The 21,486-nt window shown below is 38.0% G+C and overlaps 1 protein-coding gene across 1 annotated transcript in view; it reads left to right on the top strand.

Moving 5' to 3' along the window:
• Positions 1-21,486, top strand: part of NECAB1 (N-terminal EF-hand calcium binding protein 1) — a 180,231-nt gene that overhangs the window by 11,595 nt on the left and 147,150 nt on the right. The window contains exon 3 of the mRNA XM_004370784.1: positions 15,765-15,873. Coding sequence (XP_004370841.1) covers positions 15,765-15,873 — 109 coding nt within the window. The remainder of the gene's footprint in view (positions 1-15,764; positions 15,874-21,486) is intronic.

Genomic DNA, 21,486 nt, shown 5'->3' with positions numbered 1-21,486 from the left:
GTAATGAATAACACCATCAGAGTTCTCTTGTTGTTTGTACTTGCTAAGATCCACTGCCCTTTTTTTTAAATTGTAGTTAATATATACATCCTTAAATAATATTTTATTGAGTTTTTGCTGTAAGTTTACATAGCAAGTCAGGTTCCCATTTGACAATTTCTATACAAATTGTTTAGTGACATTACTTACATTTATCACAATGTGTCAACATTCTTTTTGTGTTCTGTTTGTTCCCTTTCCAGTACTCTAGTTTCCCTGCCCTTTATCCTCTCATCCTTGCTTTTGAGTAATTGTTGATCTTCTGGTTCCATACTGATGGTTTTTAAGTAGGGCACCGATTTTACCAGTAATACCCTTTATTTTGTGTGCCACTCTGCTATTTTGCTAAAAGGTGATCTCGGGATAGACTCAGTTCTAGGTTTAAAGAGTATCTCAGGGCTATAGTCTCAGAGAGTCCTCTGTTCTCTACCTCCTGTTCCAGGGTGTATGGCTTATGTATATATATGTATAAGAATTTGAGTTCTGCTCCATGCTTTTCTCCCATTCTATCCAGGACCAACTATTGCGACCCCGATCAGAATGGTTAGTGGTGATAGCCGGGCACCATCTAGTTCTTCTGGTCTCAGGGTAGATGAGGTTGTAGCTTGTGTAGACTTGTTTATTCTCTAAGCTTTTGCTTACCTTCTGACTGTTTTGCTCCTCTTGAGTAGAGATCCACAGTTTTGTCTGAGATGGCTGCTCTCAAGTGTTTAAGACCCCAGATGCTACTCACTTCGCTAGGACGCAGTCATGATTTTTGTGGACTATGTCAATTGACTGAGTTGTCCCATGAGACTGTGATCCTAAGCCTTCAAACCCAGAAAACCAATCTTGGAAGATGTTTGGTTATGTCTGAGAAATATCTATATTTGTGTCTTCAATGAATATATGTGCCTGCACCCACATATTTGTATTTACACATACCTATAGAGGGTCACTATAAGGTCGCTCTGAGTTGGAATTGACTCAACAGCAATGAGTTTGTTTTTTTTGGTATAGATACTTCTATCTGTTCTCACCTACGTAGACACCTGTACCTACCTGTATACCAATTTGCCTATACTCTTCCATATGTGCTCAAACACTCCTTTTTACTTTGGTTGTGCTGTGCTCACTACATCCACATTCAATGCCACTTTTCCTGTCACTAAAAATAACAAGTCTCCACCCTGGTGGCGTAGTGGTTAGGAGTTCGGCTGCTAACCAGAAGGTAGGCAGTTCGGCTTCAGTGGGTGCTCCTTGGAAACCCTGTGGGGCAGTTCTACTCTGTCCTTGGAATCGACTTGATGGCAATAGGTTTCTTTTTTTTTTTTGGTTCTATGGTCTAAAGCATACTTTCCCCTCTTCCCCCATCCCTGGTAACCATCAATAAACATCAGTCTCTATATTTATCTATTCTTGTCTTCTTATAAAAAAAGGATCATACAATATTTGTCCTTATATGCTTGACTTATTTCACTTACCATTATGCCTTCCAAGCATTATTTATATATAAAACCAAACGTTTGCTCTCTCAACATTTTTTTACATATACGGTTCAGTGGCATAATTATGTTTGTGGATCCACTGCCATTCTTGATCAGCAAATAGGTAGTCTGTATGGATGGGACTTTTTATCCCAATTTAATGACAGATATCTTTAAGAGATGCTTTAGTTTTTCTCCATGACCTTTAGTCCAGTCCAGCAGCCTGTACATTGTAAATCTGCAAAGGCAGAGATGGTGCCTGTTTTGTACACCATCAGTCCATAGTGGTGAGCAAAATGCCTGTTACATCATTAAGTGCTCAATAAATATTTGTGAATTGATTTGTAAGGAGTGCTTAACCAACAATTTGACCTTGAAAACTAAAGAAACACAACCATATGTGTCATTTAATAAGACTAAATACTGTTGTTGCTTATGTGCTGTTTATTAATTGACAGTATTAGCTAAAATTTATTGGAGGTATATTTTGGGATAGGCACTATTTTAGGTGATTTGTATATATTATCTTCAATCATTATGAAAAGTCTACAGAATAGTCAATAACAGAGCAAGTGGAAGGAATACAGACTTTTAGGTCAGATGAACCCCAATGTCCTGGTTCTGCCTCTTTCTGGCTGTATGACTATGAGCAAGTTACTCAGTTTCCTTGTTTCAGTTTGCTCAACTGAGAAAGAAGGATAATCATATTACTTCTCTCCTAAGATTGTCTTGAGAATTAAAAGAGATTATGCCTGTAAAACACTTAGTCCTGATCTCACACATACTAATTGCTCGATATTTTTATTATTATCCTCATTTTTTTAAAAGTGAAGTAATGAAACTTGTTAGTTGCTGTCATGTTAATTCCTACTCCTGGTGATTCCATGTGTACAGAATAGAACTGTTCCACAGAGTTTTTAAGGCTGTGACCTTTTAGAAGCAGAACTCCAGGCCTGTCTTTCAAGGTGCCTCTGGGTGGGCTCGAACCACTGACTTTTCAGCTAGTAGTCAGTCGCTTAACTGTTTGTGCCACCTAGGGAAGTTAAATAACTTTCTCCAGGTTGCATAGCATGTAAACAGCAGAACCAGGATTCTAGAACCCAGGTCTCTACAACTCCAAATTTGGTGATCTCCTCACTTTTTTATATATGCTTGTTTTTCAGTCTACACACACAGGTGTAGTTACAACCTTCAATTTGCAAAGATCTTGAATATAATCCCTCATTTCTCCAATATACAGTAATTTAATTGGTTTAATGCACTCAATTCTTCCTTGGTGATCTGAAATAATTATGAATAGTCTTTCTGTGAAAGACTAATCCACTTCAAGAAAATAACTTCTGCAATTAAAAAAATCTAGTCTAAGAACAGTTAATGTAGTATTTGTGTGTTGGGGGATATTTTGAAGACTTCATTGGATCATTTTATAGCCAATATTAATAGATAATGTGAGAATTGTTAACAGTCTTTCAATTTGGTCACCCAAAGTTTGGCTTATTCAATTAACATCTAAAACCATGACCTTAGGTTGAAGGGTGAACCGAGGATTCATTGTTGTTGTTGTTGTTGTTTTTGGTTTCTGTTGACTCAGTTCCAACTCATAGTGACCACATATGACAATGTAGAACTGCCCATAGGATTTTCTTGACTGTAGTATTTTATGGAAGCAGATCATTTGGTCTAAGTGGGAGTATTTTCTCTGAAGGCAGAGGCATGGACTAGCAAACTTTCAGAGTGCCACTCACAGCTCTGTGATTCTGGATCTCCTTCAACCTCATGACAAGGCAGTCCTTTGATGTCAACTTCTGTGTCAAGCATCCCCACCACCACTGAGTTGTCTAGCCCCACTCATCTTTTAATCAGGACTCCTACCGCCAAATAAGGTGGAAAGTTTAAGGGCGGGGCCCTGGAAATAAAGATTATTGGTATAAAGCTGATATTGTTTTCATAATTCCTCACTCTTTTCTGCAGCTATTGAGGAAAATCAGTGAAACTTAGAATCAGATAACTTTTTGCAGACCAGATTCACAGCAAAGTTCTCAGAGAGCCCAATATTCATGTTTACTCTTAGACATATGCAAAGTCTTCAACTACACTTCCTCTAGCTTGAAAGTCAAAGCAAAGTCTAGTAAGAATGAATCATTAGAAAAATCTCATGCCCTAACAGTGACCCTGTTGAAAGAAGTGATTCATCAAGCAGTGCAAAATATAGGAGAAACCCATAAGTACAAGTTCTGACTGTAATGATTTTTTAAACAAAATAAGGGAAAACAATTTTTTTATTTCCATAGTATGATTTTTTTCTAAACTGCAAAGCAATTTCACACTCATAAATGTGTTGCTTTTCTGCCAAAAGCAGAAACTATGAAAATTCTTATCTTTACATAGCTGGGCTTATCAGCTGTCATAGAAACAAATGGAAAATTTAGATCCAAATTACTGAGCCCCCGAGGGTGTTCCTGGTCTGCCAAAGTCTCAGAAGCTAGGCCCTGTTCCAATAGTAGATCCTGGAGCATATAGAGAGTACACATAGTAGGAGCCCTGGTGGCTCAATGGTTAAGCACTCAGCTGCTAACCTAACGGCTGGCGTTAAACCCACCCAGCGGCTCTGTGGGAGAAATAACTGGTGATCTGCTCCTGTAAAGATTACACCCTACAAAACCCTATGGGGCAGTTCTACTCTGTCACATGGGGTCATTATGAGTCCAAAGTCAACTCAACAGCACCTAACAACCTTCCCTACAATGTGACTTCTACCTTGAGTGCTTTCTGTAATTGAGATGTATAGGATGGCAGCCTAGCATACTTTTCCTTTTCTGTTCATGCAATTTAATCACTTCCTCTACTCCATCTAGATCTGGGCGGCATGTAGCTTTATGGTTATGCTTATAACTTTGCCATTACATTAAAGAAAAAAACAAAAAACAGTTGCAGTGGGGTCAGTCCTGACTCATGGCAACCCCATGTGTTGCAGACTAGAACTGTGCTCCATAGGGTTTTCATGGCGTGATCTTTTGGAAGCAGATCGCCGGGCTTTCTTCCGAGGCACCTCTGGGTCAGTTTGATCTACCAACCTCTTGGTTAGCAGTCAAGTGCACCATTTGTACCACCCAGGAAGCCACCATCAAAACTACCTGAGTTTAAATCCCTGCTCTACTTGCTAATCGTGATCTGGGCAAACTACTTAACTTCCTCATTGGTGAAAAATAAATGACAACAGTGCCTTTCTCACAGACATGTTGAAAGATTAAATGAGATAAAATGCATAAGTTTCTTAGAGCAATGCCTGGCCCAGAGGAAGTTCTTAATAAATGTTTCCAATTTTTGTTGTAATTCTTGTTCTTATTTGGTGGAACTATTAATCACAACGCCCTTCCCACCCTTCTAATGGCGAAGAGATGTCCAAGTGATACATATTGGAACATTCATACTCTCTCTCCCAGTGGGAGGAAGGTGATTAGTATTGAATTGTTCACGTGGCTGTGCCCAGAGGTTTTGCTCATGGTTACTTTACTAAGACCCCAGAGTTGCCCTGGTGCTTGTCCTGACCTTTCCCTGGTCATTCAGCTTTTCCTGCTTAAGTTACCTACAGTTGGCAAACCATGAATCGTAATAAAATTTCTCATATGTCCTTAGAGTTGGCTCTTTATGGTGAAGATAAACTTTGGGTTGTATGTGCTACACTGAAAACTAAGGAAACTGAATTCGTCTGTATTTCTGATCTTTAAATAAAAAGCATCAAAGAAATGCAAAAATAAATAAGTAAAATGTGTGTGATATATTTTATATCTAAGCCTCTCCTTGATTGCAGAAATATTGTAACACTGGCTTATGTTGGCTATGCCTTCATGATGCCAAAATAACCAGTGGATCAGTGTAGCCCTCTAAAAGTAGCAATGGTTTTATTTTTTTTCACAAAAATGACTCAGTTGGTCATTAACCCATAAACCTGTTGCCATAGAATGGATTCTGACTCATAGCGACCCTATAGGACAGAGTAGAACTGCCCCATAGGATTTCCAAGGAGTAGCCGGTGGATTCGAACTGCCGACCTTCTGGTTAGTAGCCGTAGCTCTTAACCACTGCACCACCAGGGCTCCAATTGGTCATTAAACAGAGCTTTTTAAATATTTCATTAAGGTTAATGAGAATTATGCATAGAAATGATAGTGTAAGGCTTTGAGTTGGAAGATCTTAAGTTCTAGTCTCAACCTTCTCTTTCTTCCTCCATCCTTATTTACTTTATTCATTCAAGTGCTCCTATGAATTGTTGCTATTTGCCAGACCCTATGTTAGGCACTAAAGATACAAAAATAAATAGGGCTAAATTAAAGTTAGTACTCCATACACACACACATACACCCACTGTAGATAATAGGATAGAATTTAATTAAGTTAGTGTTCATACTGTAGAGGGGCATATATACATTAATTAGAAAATTATTATACACTATAATAAATGCTGTGATAAAAGTATACACCAGGTGATTTATTGGAGTAATTTTTCTGAAATGTAAATCTGATCCTATAACTTTTCTGTTCAAAATCTTGCATTTGCTACTTATTGCCTGTGGGATAAAATCCATACTCCTTAGCATGGTTTTACCTGGCCAGCCTCCTCTCCCCTCGTAATCCCTTAAGGACACTGAGCCCCAGCCCTCCCAGCCTGCTGGGTATGGCCTTTATCCTTCTGATTGTGAAGACTTCTGAATTCGGTCTGGCATAGAGCAGGCTTAGGAGTCAAGAGGTTGAATTGTAAACTAGTTCTGTTGTGTACAAGCTATGAAAATTTGAGTTACTTAAACCCTCAACTTGACTTATAGGTCTGTTGTGTTGTTGTTGTTAAGTGCTGTCGAGTTGGTTCTGACTCATAGCAACCCTGTGTACAACAGAACGAAACACTGACTGGTCCTGCACCATCCCCACAGTTGTTGCCGTGTTTGAGCCCATTGTTGCAGCCACTGTGTCAAATAAAACAAATGAAATACCATGCATGTAACATGATAGACACTCAATAAATATTAGTGCCATTGCCTGACTATCCACCATTCTCTCCTCTATACGCTCATAGAATCTTATGTATTATTGTATGCCTAGTGGCTGGTATACCTTTATACATCCAGTGATTAATATAATGCAGGATTCATGGTTAATATTTCATAAACATACTATATTGCTGTGGGGCCATGGAGGTGGCTTTCTCACCAGGGGTGGAAAACTAGTTCTTGGCATGCATGCTACCAGTGCAGCAAGTCACAATAAAAAGACAGCTTCTCTTTTATGATAATTTTAGCAAAAATCTCAAGAGTTTCTCTGATCGACCAACTGCTGTATTTTTATGAAAATAATGTGTGCCCTCTGCATTTGTTTGCCAGCTGGGCCCTCCCTCTGAGAGGCACCCTCACAAGCACCACCATGCCAGTCCTCTTCCACATGTTGCTGTAAAAAAATTAGCATAGCACATTTATGAAAATACGGGGGAGAAGGGTGTGACCAGCAAACAAATGCAGAAGGCACACGTTATTTGGGTAAAAACACAGTAGAGCTGCATGCTTATCCTTGAAATAATAACTGAGGATGAATGAACTGATTTTCCAGACTTAAAATATAGAATACATACCCATCCTGGAGTGGGGTGGGGTGCATGAAACCAAAAAACCAAACCCACTGCCATCAAGTCGATTCCAACTCATAGAAATCGTATAGGACGAGTAAAACCGTCCAACATGGTTTCTAAGCTTTACAGAAGCAGACTGCCACATCTTTCTCCCATGGAGCAGTTGATGGGTTCAAACAACTGACCTCTTGGTTAGCAGCCAAGAGCTTTAACCATTGCACCACTAGGCCTCCTAGGGACGCATAAAGTCCCACCTAAAATACTTGGATTCAGAAAGAGGGCAGGTGATTTTTTTCAGGAGTAAATTGTTATTACCACAAAGAAGGGAGAATAGACGTTGACCAGGCAAAAATAACAGATATTCCACTTTGTGAGGCTAGAGTAGCTGGGAAAGCAGTTGTACTGAGTGGAGTGAAAGTATGGAGGTGATGGGAGAAAGAAAGGCAAGTCAATCATGTATTACAGTCTTTTTTCTGTAAGCAATGCTTGTATTAAAATATTTAATTATTCATGTAGCAGTAAAATTTGCCTATAAATTGAATATTCTTTACATTGCTAATTTTGAATCAAAATCCTCAACAAATTAATAAATGTTCCTCCAGCAAATGTCTCATCTGTCATTCTAGGAAAGCCTGAGTAAATGGCAGGGTGATGTTTTTTGTTGCCTAAAGGTTATTGTTAATTCTCCACAGCGGTGACATTAAATGAATATTTTTTCCACTGAATTAGAAGCACATTCATTATAGTCTTGAAAAACTAATATACACTAATTTCCCCAAGATGAGACAGGTTTTCTCATATGTCCAACATGACTCCATATCACAAAAATATTTTTATGTAAGAAATGAACTTTCTCGATAAAGTATCTAGATATTTAGTATCAAGTCAGTAAGGAGTCAACCATTTGACTGAATTATTCAGTTCTATGCCTGATGTCTGGGCACTTGGTAGATTTTAAACAGAAGACAGTTTTAGTGACCAGCTTCCAGAAACATGTCCCAGGAGACCAAAACAGGGCTGTCGAGAGTGATTCATGTGCTTCCAGGGACCTTATCAGAATCATTTAACTGTTGTATTTCGGTTTTCTTCCCCTCATGGAAATAAAAGTAGTGATTATTATGGTGAATATTATAAAAAATTTAGTGTAAAAATGCTTTTCGAAAAAATAAGTCAACATGTTTATAATTGTGTGAGTACTGACACATTCCCCCAAGAAGTCCATAGAATACATGGGAGGCACAGAAGAATGCTGGAGTTAAGAAAGTGATCTATTTAACTGATCATTGAGTTACACATGTCATGTTTAAAGATCTAAGATGGGTAAACATAACTGATTTCACTATGTTGACAACATGGCCAATTTTTAATATTTTATTTAATTCTATATAATTTTTATATTATATGTATATGAACATATATGTATTTTCTATTTTAAAAGAATCTTAGATTTACAGAAAAATTGCAAAACTAGTACAAAAATTATCCATATACCTGGCATCTTAGTTTCTTAGAGCAGCTCTAATAGAAATATCACAAATGGGTGACTTTAATGAACAGAAATTTATTTTCTCACAGTTCAGGAGGCTGAAAGTCTGGATTCAGTTCACTGGCTCTAGGGGAAGGCTTTCTCTTTCTCTGTCAGCTCTGGAGGAAGATCCTTGTCCCTTTTCGGCTTCTGTTCCTTGGTTCCTTAGCAGTCTTCATGTGGCGTGGCATCTGTCTTCCTTCATCTGTGCTTCTGTGCTTCCTTGCATAATCTGCTCTTTTATATCTCAAAAGTTATTAGTTTAAAACACATCCTACACTGATATGCCCTCATTAACATAACAAAGAAAACCCTATTCCCAAATGGGATTACATCCACAGTTATAGGGGTTAGGATTTACAACACATTTTTGGAGGGACACAATTCAATCCATAATACCTGGCAACCAGTGTCCCCTATTATTACCATCTTACATTAGTATGATACATTTGTTAAAATTAATGAACCAATATTGATACATTATTACTAACTGAAGTCCATATTTTATTCAGATTTCCTTCATTTTTACTTAATGTCCCTTCTCTGTTTCAGGATACCATCCAGAAAACCACATTATATTTAGTACTCATGTCTCCTTAGGCTACTCTTGACAGTGACCGTTTCTCAGACTTTCCTTATTTTTTATGATCTTGACAGTTTTGAGGAGTACTGGCCACATATTTGTAGAATGTCATTCAACTGGGATTTGTCTAATGTTTCTCTTTCTCATGATTAGATTGGGATTAGGGGCTTGGAGGAGGAAAACCACGTGGGTAAAGTGCCATCACATATTACTAAGGATCCATACTATCAACATGACTTACCACTGTTGATGTTGACCTTATTCACCTGGATGAGGTCATGTTTGTCAGGTTTCTCCACTGTAAAGTTACTCTTTTTCCCCCTTTCTATACTGTACTCTTTGGAAAGCAATCACTAGGCACAGCCTTCACTTAGGGAGGAGAGGGTTATGCTTCACTTTCTTAAAGACTGAGTATCTGCATAAATTATTTAGAATTCATCTGCGTGGGCTATTTTTCTATTCTCCTCTCATTTCTCTGATGGGTCCAAGAAAAGTCACTGGTTTTCAGTTTGTTTAGCTTTTTCTTGTTGTAAGGATGCGAGTGACAACTTCCAAACTCTTTACCTGTGTGAGATGAAACCAGAAGAGCTTCTATTGTATTTTTATTTGCATACTGTTAGTAAATTGTTTAAAAACAAGTATATAACATTAGAAGGTTGGAAAAGGAGGAGGCTTTCATTTAGAGATAAGAAAGTTAATGCATAGTGATATTACATGAGTTGTACAAGGTAAATTTACATTTAAGATAACATGTTTTATCTATTAATTTTAACAATATATTATTTATTGTTTTTCTGATTTTATATGTAAGACCTTCATTTTAGAAACAGAGTTGCTGTTTTTTATTTCTGCCTCTAAAATGTGTATACATATGCAAAGTATATGCTGTCCTTTATGTATTAAAATTATTAATGCTTTCCAGGTGTCTGTTTTTAACAGGAGGCTGTTGTTATTATTTGAGATGATCATGTTTTGGTGTTTTGATCTTGAAAAGCTACAATATTTAAAGTGTTTAAAAATGTTAAAGTAATAATGAAAAAAAGACAGTGTTTTGAAAGGGTTATTTAAAATGCTCACAAAAACTAGATTAAAATTGTCACGGAGGGGTGGAGAGGGAAACAATTGAGTTTAGAGCTCTAGCTGTCGGCATGTTTTTGCAAAGGTAAATGAATGTTTAAAGACCCTTAGGGAGAAAAAGAAAGAAAGACGAAGCAGCAGCAGTACCAGTTTTGGGATGTACAAATCCTGATTACCTAAAAAAATTGATTTAAATTTGTATCATTAAGCAAATATATCAAATAGCCACTTTCTGTATGTACTCAATAAATATTTTCCAAGGAAGAGTCGAAAGTGGTAAGGAAAAACACATAAATGATCTTCACCTAGCAAGACTGAGCTAGTAAACCCATATAAAAATCATATCTATCCATTTTGTTGAACTCTTGCTATGTGCTAGGTACTGGGCTAATTGTTTTCCATATATCCTCTCACTTAATCCTTGCAATAGCCCAGCACCTCACTGTATCTGAAATTTAAAGAATTTGGTTGCCATTTCCATGGTCTGTCCTGAGCCCTTTTCTTTCTCACTGTAGACATCCTCTCTGGAAGAACTCATCCACTTCTAGGACCTCAATCACTATGCACTGATAGGTCCCAAACATACATCTCAAGCCCACTCTTCTCTCTTGAGCTTTCTAGATTCATGAGGTACTCTGCCTCCACTTATTCCACAGGCACCTCTAATTTCAACATGTCAAAAGGAGCACTCTTTATTTGACACCCTGCTTTTTTCCCATGTTCTCTCTTGCAGTGAATGGTGATACTATCCATCTGGTTGCTCAGTCCTGGAAAGCAGTTGTTGTCCTTGACTAATCCCTCCCTCTCACCCACCACTTCTAAATGATCACCAATTCCTGTTCAGTATGTTTCTCAAACAGATTATAAATCTGTCCACTCCTCTCTGTTCTCACTACCACTACCAAAATTCACCCAGTGCAGTACATTATTGCACCGTCTTTTTAACAGGTCCTCTCTTCTAGCAGGTACCTCACGACTCCATTCTACTTCTTGCTGCCAAAGTAAGCTTTCTGAAATTTAAATCTGATTCTATCACTGCCTTGTGAAAACTACCACGGGCTCCTGAATTCTCTTAGGGTAAAATCAAAACTGTTTGCCATGACTTTTAAGTTTTTTCGTGGTTATTGCCTCTCAGTATCTAATCCACTAGCCTCTCTTCATTTCCTCTCAAAACATACTTTTCAAAACATACTTTTGCCTGGGCATCTGATTTTTTATTTCAGTCCCCAATTCCTATTCTCTCTTGCCTCCTGGCTTTGTATTTGACAGTCCCTCTGCCTGGAATACTCTTCCTCTTTGCAGATATTCCTTCATAAACCTCTGTTTTTCATTTGTGTCTCAGCTAAAATATCCCTTCTCCTGGGAAGCCTTCCTTCACTCTTAAATTTGAGTTAGTTTTCCTTTCTATGTAGTCCTGTCATCAATGTCCCCAAGAATTGTCTTTATCATATTGCACATGGCTGTTCATTTCCTTTACCCAACCAAACCTGTTACAGGGTGGAAACCCCAGGTTCCTGCTTGGCATGATTCGTGTTGGCCAATAAACATGAGACCAAAGTGCGAGAACAGGAAAGACACCTTTATTTCGTTGTACAAGGAAATGGAGTCAGTCGGAGCTGCTGCTGCCAAGACTGCTCCCCAAGGGCGGGCAGGCAAGTTACTTTTAAGGGGTTTTCAAGTAGGGAGTTCATACAAGTTGTGTCAGCAACATTCTTAATCATACTACGCAGGTGCAATGGGGTTTACATGTAACCTCCAGGCAGGATTCAAATGCAAAGCCTGGGTGGGGAGGAAGTCTAGCAAAGGAAATAGGACCTCTAGTATAACACTGTGAGGGAGGAAGCCAAGCAAATAAGATTCCCAATACAGCACTGTGGGAACTCTGTCTCAAACCCACTGTCGTCCAGTCGATTCCGCCTCATAGCAACCCCATAAGGTTTCCAAGGCTGTAAATCTCTATGGAAGCAGACTGCCACCTCTTTCTCTCGAAGAGCCGCTGGTGGTTTCTAACTGCTGACCTTTTGGTTAGCTGTTGATCACTTTAACCACTGCATCACCAGTGCTCCTTACATTTCCTATATCCTCTATCATAACTGTAAGACCCATGAGGGCTTGTCTACTGGTATTGTCAGCACAAAACACAGTGTTTGGTACATATTAGGGTCTTTATAAATATTTGATAAAAGAATGGGTGAAAGTGCCATACTAGCAAATGAAAATCCATATTCAAAAGTCAAGTTTTTATTTGTTCTAAGACTGTTCTCTAAGCAACTGCATTCTGTTGCCTTCGTCTCAAAAAATTATTAGAGTTTGGAGTAGAAGGCCAGAAAATTTTAAAATAGAGCGGAGAGGGGCCAGCTATGCAGAGGACAAACTCAGGCAAAGCATCATTTCTAATAGAAAAAGCTGAAAAATCTGCGCCCTTTGGTGGTGAAAGTTAAGATTTATTACCATAGGATATCAGACCTCACAAGATTTGGCTATTCTGTGAGCCAAGCCAGTATAAAGCAAGGCTTAGCTGTGTTGTTCCATTTCAAAAGAAAAGATCCGCAGAAAATTGAAGTTGAAATAAAATATTTTTAATAAAAAATTTACAATTGATTCATTAATGCAGAACTACCCTAGAAGGGATATTTTTTCTCCCTTACCTTCAAAAAAATGGAATGCTTTTGTTTAACATTAAGCTCTTGAAATATTCTAGTAACTCTTTGCAGTTGCTCATTTAAAAGTGTAGCAGCCTGGAGCGAAGACTTTCAGTTCCGCATGTGGTAAAAGCAGGCTTTCAAAACACACTTTCTGTCCTTTCAGCCAGCAGAACTGTGATTCAATGCCTCTTTTCCTTTTTCTATTTTTTTTTTCCATTGAGAGTTAAAAAGAACAAACAAAAAAAAGCCTTTAGCCCCAGAGAATCGTGAGGGCACTTGGTAGTCAATGCTTCTATTTGATAGTAGGTACATTGTTATTTAAGATCACTTACTTACAGTAATTATAATGAAGTATTACAGAGGCCCCCCACCCCATCCACAGGGTGCATAGGCAACCAGCATTCTCTGATACTCTGATTCAGCTCACCTAAGAACCACTAAATGTTCACCAAGGAAAACATTTCATCGTGAATATGTATTTATTACATTCATTACAGATCACGGTGGTAGAGTTGGGAATAATGGATTGGTTTCTTTCGGTCTTCAAAAAAAAAAAAAAAACACAATGAAAAGGTCACTCTGTCTTTGACCTAGGCCTAAACCTGATTTGTGTCCAGTTCCCCAACCTGGAAATATATTTTTTCATAGAAGTAAAGAGACGCACAGTAGAAATACTATACTAAGTCTAACCTGGAATATACATTTCTCACTAATGGGAAACGGAATCATAAGGTTACATGAGGCTAAATTTAAAAATAGTCATTTGAAACATGACACTAAAGTAACCCGTCCAAAAACAGAATTGCAGAATTACACAACTGGTGAGCTCGGTGGACTAAACTTTGCTTTGTGATAGGTTGTCATGGTGTTGGAAAGGCTGGGCTGGTCCAGGGGAGGACTGGGGGTCAAGAACTCATTCTGTGGTTCATCAAGATTCGGATTTGCTACCACCTCGAAGGCTACATCTGCCCAGTTAACTGTTGGCAAGATTAATTGGAAGATTGGTTTAATGTACCTCTTAATTTAAAAAGCAAAACGAAACAGAATTTCAAAACTCTTAGGGATCATTATGGTGGCTCAGTGGTTAAGAGCTCGGCTGTTAACCAAAAAGGTCGGCAGTTCGAATCTACCAGCTGCTTCTTGGAAACCCTGTGGGGCAGTTATACTCTGTCCTACAGGGGCACTATGAGTTGGAATCAACTTGATGGCAACAGGTTTTAGGGATCATTATATTTGTATTTTTCAGTAAGGATTTTTAAAAAATGTTACAGACTTAGTGTTTTATCTGAAAAAATTAAGTAATTCAATGATTAGGCCTATCCTGTCATTTGTAGTAATACTTCTCAAGCTGTAGTGTAAGGAGGAAGTGTACAGGTTGTTAAAAATCCAGACTTTTTGCCTGCCTACCCCTCCATGCCATCTATGAGGTTCTGGTTCTCTGGTTGTTGTGTGCCATCAAGTCGATTTCAACTCGTAGTGTCCCCATGTGACAGAGTAGAACTGCTCCTATAGGGCTTTCTAGGCTGTAATCTTTATAGGAGCAGATCGCCAGATCTTTCTCTCATGGAGCCACTAGGTGGGTTTGAACTGGAAACCTTTTGGTTAGCAGCTGAGTGCTTAACCGTTGCACCACCAGCACTCATGGATTCTCTGGTAGGACCCAGGAATCTGCATTTTTACAGGATTCCAGGTGGTCTCTGGGTTATCTGACTTTTAAAAAATGCTCTAAATGAGACTTGAAGAGTCAATCCTGCTGAATAACACTTTTTTCTACTCAAAGACAAACTCAACTATGTTCAGTAGAGTGTTTTTTGGTAGAAACAGACTATAGGAGTTTTGTGATCCTGGAAAAGTTCCTTCCTCCTTAGACCTCAGTTTCCCCATTGTGAAGGAGACAGTAGTATTCAGCACTTCCAGTCATTGGGAGGCTCACCGAGATCACTGACAAACCAGCTCCTGGCACAGTGAGGGTGCTTTCCTCTCCCTACTGTCCACTCATTCCTCTATATTTGCTGGTTTGTGCCTTGGAACAAACTCTTACTTTTGCCTGTTGTTAATGTGTTTCTTCCATTTACGCTTATTTAGATTATATGTGTTATTCAAAGCCTGGCTCAAATGCTACTAAAACTTCTCATACCTCCAAATGAAAGGAATCTCTTCTTACCCAAACCCCCATACATCTTAAGCTGCACCTCTTACTGCATTTACTTTGCTCTACGGTGCAGTATACTTATGCTTATGTCTGTACATCTTATCTCTTTTATTAGACTCCCTACAATAAGTAGACTGGGTTTGGTTTAAAAAATGCTATTTGTTTAAAGAGTAAAGAAATAAATATAGTTTGTTGGACTGTAATAACACTTCTGATATCCACATGTAAGCATTCTTTCAATCGATATATATTTATTAAACATCTAGTATTTGTCTTTTAATCTGCTAGGTCCTGTATATGTCTGGCACTATGAAGGGAAAACATAATTAACTATGTGTTGAGCTCTTTTTTGGTGGTGTGAATATCTTTTTGGTATGACCAGTGCTTGTTAAATATCTTGTCTAGTGAATAAATGAACACCTAAGTGCCTAAAACTGCATAGACTTATATTTCCTCAGGGCATATACGTCTGCATTCTATGTACTACAAAGATATAATGGATTATTTACCATTTTGCACCTTGTTCTTTCTGATTTGAATATATGTATATGCATGCGCAGATACACATGCACAAGGATTTGGGCAAGGTTTTAAAATTGAAAGACCAATGTACAAAGTTGAAATGATTTGGTTCTCTTCTGTTTCTTCTTACCATTTCAGATGATGGAAAGTTGTCCTTTGAGGAATTCAAAGCATATTTTGCAGATGGAGTGCTGAGTGGAGAAGAATTACATGAGCTCTTCCATACCATCGATACACATAATACCAAGTAGGAACTTCTTTATCATTGGATTATATAAATGAGGTAGAGAGAGAGAGCATATACGAGTGCATATGCCTGAAAGAGAAAAGGAGGAAAGATACAGAGTTCTTGTAATGCTCAGCTGTATTTAGTTCTGAGACACTATCTCTAATAATTGAAATGCTCTGAAAAACTGAATTTTGAATTGGAAAACAATGATCTGTTTCTCCTAAGGTAGTTTTAAACTGTGCCTTTCTGCAGAACGTAAAACAAAATCATAGATTGTAAATAATTCAAATTCCATCCTTAATAAGAAAGTAGAACGTTTACTTGTTACTTAGGCTTCATATGAATTTGCTTCGTTTAACAATTGTCCTTAGGCCATTCTTATGTTGCTGTTATTAGGTGCCATTGAATTGGTTCTGATTCATAGCGACCCTACGTACAACAGAACGAAATATATATTCTTATATTAGCAGAATGTAATGGAGAGTTACAGCAGTTTTCTGGATAATTCAGATGTGCTGAACTTCAAATCACTGTACGTGAGAGATACAAGTAATGCAGAAGGACACACAATTTTTCTCTGAATAATCAGTGTATACAGCAATCTATTTTATTTATTTTACCTACATAAATCTATCTTTTGCATTAATATAGCATTTACAATGACTCTATTTATATTCTCATGTGCTTGAAAATGTAAAATAATGAGATATTTAGAATTAGAACAACAGAAATGTGCTACTTGATTTGGGTAATTGAGCCAAATCACATTATTTGTCACAGTTGTGGTTACAGAAAATATGATGTGAAAGCATCATTGCAACCGTGTTGTAAAACACATCTGGGAGTCCGCTGCTGGGAACAGTTGCTATCTTGCTTTAGGCAAAGTGTTGCAGTGTTTCAGGCAGTGAGTCATCATGCCAAGTACATGCTCTTGGGCTATGTTGATGCACAGACATTTTGTTAAGGCAAACTAATAAGAAAAATTAGAAGATTAAATTTACTTTACTCAAGCAGCTGAATATTTTGAAAACAATCAGTTTGTAAGTTTCTTGACCTCCACTGGAATTTCAGATTCCATTTGAAATGGCTTAGGTTTTTGGTTGTCAGAGTGTTGGCGAGTAACTGGATCAGAAGTTCCATTCTTTTCAACAAATATAGCATAATATCAAGTCCATAGAAGGTATTGATGGTTTAACATAGAACCTGCTTGTAGTTTAATGGAGAAATAGACCTACTCACTGATAAGTTCAGTACAGTATCATACATGCTGTGGTTGAGATATGTACGTAACACTCTGGAATCACAAGAGAGGGAATCTTCACTCAGTTTGGTGGGTTCAAGGAATGTTCTCAGGATTATGTGGCCAGGAGCTAAGTCTTAATGGGAGAGTAGAAAGGGATAGAATATTCCAATTAGAGGGAACAGTAAGAGAAAAAGCCTGAAGGTACAGTGTACCATGAGTGAATGAGAGTGACAAATATTTTCATGTGACCAAAGTGTCAACTGTAAGTGGGGAGTAGGAGGGATGAAACCGGAGAAGAAAAATGGGCCAAACAGGAAGGAATTTGCATTTGGAGATTTCAAAATTACCTCAACTTCGCCCTGTAGGCCAGTGAAAGTTATTAAAGAACTTGAGGCAGGAAATGACAGCTTTGTAGGTCATTGTCGCTCCTATGCATTAGTAACAACGATACGTGTCTTCTGATCATAATGCTATTCAACTTAATTTGGAGCTAAAGATAGAAACTTCTCAACTATATTCATAAAATTCCTGTCTAAAAAAAATAAAAAGAATGTCAATGGTCAATGGATTAACAAAGAGTAATCCAATCATTGGAAGAGAAATTTTCAAGCTATATTTCAATATTCAAATATTTTATATTTATATGATCCAAATTTTAATTATTTTAGTGATTGTCACTATGTATGCCAATTAATTTTTCCCCTTCCACGCACCTTCTAAGAACATCTGCTCTTCTCCCAAATCCTGCCATGGCCCAACATCCCCAATCCTTTTAGTTCAGTCATGGGTAGAAGTGTGATTACAGGAGCCAATCCATAGCCTGGACTAAGCCTGTCAGACTCACTGTCTTCCATTAACAGCTGACCATGAGAGTCAGAGTCTACAGACATCTCCTGAGGAGGCCCCTAGGGCTGCTTGGAAACCTGGCCGTTCAACCTCATCTTGGATTCCATTAAATCAAAAAAACAGTTGCCATTGAGTCGATTCCAACTCATGGCGACCCCGTATGTGTCAGAGGAGAACATGCTCCACAGGGTTTTCAGTGGCTGATTTTTCAGAAGTAGATTGCCTTTCTTCCAAGGTGCCTCTGGATGGACTAGCCAAACTTTTTGGTTAGCAGCCAAGTATGCTAATCTTTTGCACCACTGAGGGACTATTCCATTAATTAAGTGTCTGATTACTACAATGAATTTTCTTGAGCTGATTTGAGATTCTGTTTCTTGCAGCAGTGTGTTCTAAGACAGTATTAACTCAGTTCATCCCTGCCATTTCTTGAAATCCAAGTCTTTTTGCTATAAACATTGTATTTTACTATGTTTGAAAGGTGACATACCCACTTTGAAAATATTTGGAGAAAAAAGGAAAATACTGAAAACATATCTTGCTAGTTAAATTTTCCCATTTTGTCACATGAAGAATATTGTTAAAATATCATGCTCAATCATAAGAAGCAAATATCATTTTGAAATTTAATTATAGCTTGTGCCTATGGTGCAACATAATTAAGATGGTTTTAAATTGTTCTTCGTGAAATGACATAAAAAATTCAGAGAAACCTGCAGACTTCCAGAAGTCATGTTTTACAGGCAGCTTCTAAATGAACAAACTATAAATGTGGAGCTCTGCAATGATTAAAAAAAAAAAGTTTTGACAAATAAAATATCTGTCTACCTACCTACCTACCTGTCTGTCTAGCTAGCTAGCCAGCCTATCTAAGGAGCCCTGGTGGTGCAGGGGTTAAGCACTCAGCTGCTAACTGAAAGGTCCGCAGTTCGAACGCACTTGCAGCTTTGTGGGAGAAAGATGTAGCAGTCTGCTTCTATAAAGATTACAGTTTGGAAACACTATGGGGCAGTTCTACTCTGTCCTATAGGGTAGCTATGAATTGGCATCAACTTGACAGCAGTGGATTTTGTTTGTTTGTTTGACCAAGCTCTCTCTCTCTATATCCATCCATCCATCTATCCCTATCTATCTATCTATATTGACCCTTTCATGCACATTTAGGTAGAAGTCTTAATTTTCAAAACTAATTCTCCTGGCTTTTTCCTTCATTTATTTCTTTTATTTTTCACTCATTTCTTTACTCTTTCATTAAAAAAAAAAATCAATATGTTCATTTGTTTCCCGCTGAGAAATTATCTTAAGAGGACTTCACTGCAGTTTTTACTATGTCCTGGAGTCACTTGGATCTTGACAGTCAAATGGCTTCTAATGGGTGCAAGTAAACTCGAACAGATAAAAAAAATCCCAAACACATCCAATCTCATAAGAATTTACACTTTTGAAACTGCACAGATTTCTGTCATGAATATTACTAAGGTTGGAAGTATTTCAGGTCTGAATCATTGAAAGTATTTTGATTGTATTTCTAACCTAAACCATTAACTACATTTCTCTCCATGTTAAGGAAGATATGACGGCCCTTCACTGCACAGGCACAAAGTTAAAGTCAACATGAGGTATAATTTCATTCAGTGTTAATTCCATGAATCATCTTACTTGTTGGATACCATATTATAATTCTATACAGCCTGAAGATTTTATTTGGAGCAATGTCTTTGGAAGTGAAAAGAACCCTGAGTAAAAGTAGTAGACATTTAAAGACATAGGAAGCCTAACTTTCCATCACCTTTTTTTAAAAAAAAACTTTTCTCATTATATTTGGAAAGTTTTCATGAATTCTTCTTTGATAGAGTACTTGATTATGGAACAAAGAACAGACGTGTTTCTGTGGTCAGTGCTTGGGGTATATGATGTGGCAAAGGAGAGGAAGGCCAAAGCAAAAGTTTTTTTTTTAACAACAGAGCAAAATATTGTTGAAAAATTTAACACTCTGAAGCTTTAAGGGAAGTGCAAACAAGCTAATAATCATTCTGAAGAATGTCATGTCCACCTTACTAAGACTTTCATAATTTCATAGATTTTTGTCAAGCCTCATTTTAACTGTCTTCTTTCTGGGTCAGATATGCCTAATCTTCCTTTTTCTTTTGTGCTGTTAATCGCTCAATAATTTTAGGTAGTCTTAATGCATCTCTTCCTGCTGTAGTAAAACTTTTTAAACACATTTTTTCCTCAAATTTTGCAAATGTTAATGTTCAAAAAAGAATACTTAAATCTCTTAAAAATTTAATTTTGAAAAAATATATAAACAAAAGCTGAATCTACAGCTTTGTTAGCTCACAAATTGGGACCACCACACCAATTAAAGGACAGGAATAGATAGAAGAAAGATTACTAGGTCAAGAGGAAATTTCCGTGGTTTATTGAAAGCACTCTCATTCAGCAGGAAGCCAGCTTGTCTGCATTTTGCAGTCAGAGGAAAACGTGAAAAGTTAGCATAAATCCTTGCGGTGCTAACCACAACATGCAAACCAAACCTTTTGCCGCTGAGTTGATTTCAACTCATAGTGACCTATGTGTGTAGAGTAGAACTGCATTCCGTAGGGTTTTCAAGGCTGTGACCTTTCAGAAGCAAATTGCCAGGTGTATTTTCCAAGGTTCCTCTGGGTGGGTTCAAACCGCCAACCTTTTAGTTAGTAGTCAAGCACTTAATCATTGGTGCCACCCAGGGACTTCTTAACTACAGCAGATTCCTCTGGAGACCACAGGCAGTTCTGCTAGTATACTGCACTTTGTAATCTCAGATTGTCAGGGTAGACCAAATGGTAGACCAAATGGAAGTTTTGCTCCTGGGACAGAGTGGACATACAGAAAAGATTCCCAGGGCCCTCAGGTGGGGGCCTGTGACTAAGGATGAATGGCTCATGTCCCCAGAGCAAATGTTTCTTATTACAGGCTTAAGGAATTTTTGGGCACTGAGCACTTCATGCCAGTACTTGTCAAATCACTGAAGCACACCCAAAGTGACAGGAATATCACTACCCATTAAAAGAGCATGGTTCTTCTTCAGTAGTTCTAAAAATTTAAAAAGTTCTTTCTTAAACTAAACTGAAATTTGACTCTCTAATCTCCCGCTTGTTTTTCTTAGTTCTGCTCCTTAGGACCATGCAGAATCAGAATAATTAGTTATCCATATGACAAGTCTTTCTAATATTCGAAGACAGTTCTTATGCACTGTTGTTGCTGTGCCTGGTGGATTTGAACTACCAACCTTTTGATTAGCAGCGGTAGCTCTTAACCACTACACCACCCGGGTTTCTGCTGTTGTGTTAGGTGCCGTTCAGTCAGTTGCAACTCATAGCCACTCCATGTAAAACAGAACAAAGCACTGCCCAATCCTAAGCCATTCTCAAAGTCTTTATTCTTGAGCAAATTGTTGCAGCCACTGTGTCAGTCCATCTTTCTGAGGGTCTTCCTCTTTCTCGATGACCCTCTATTTTACCAAGCATGATGTCCTTCTCCAGGGACTGGTCCCTCCTGATAAC

This window comes from Trichechus manatus, unplaced genomic scaffold, assembly GCF_000243295.1.
Source record: "Trichechus manatus latirostris isolate Lorelei unplaced genomic scaffold, TriManLat1.0 scaffold00009, whole genome shotgun sequence".
NCBI classification, from domain to species: domain Eukaryota; kingdom Metazoa; phylum Chordata; class Mammalia; order Sirenia; family Trichechidae; genus Trichechus; species Trichechus manatus.
Note: the sequence above shows the minus strand (reverse complement) of the source record. Positions and strands in the feature narration are given on the sequence as shown.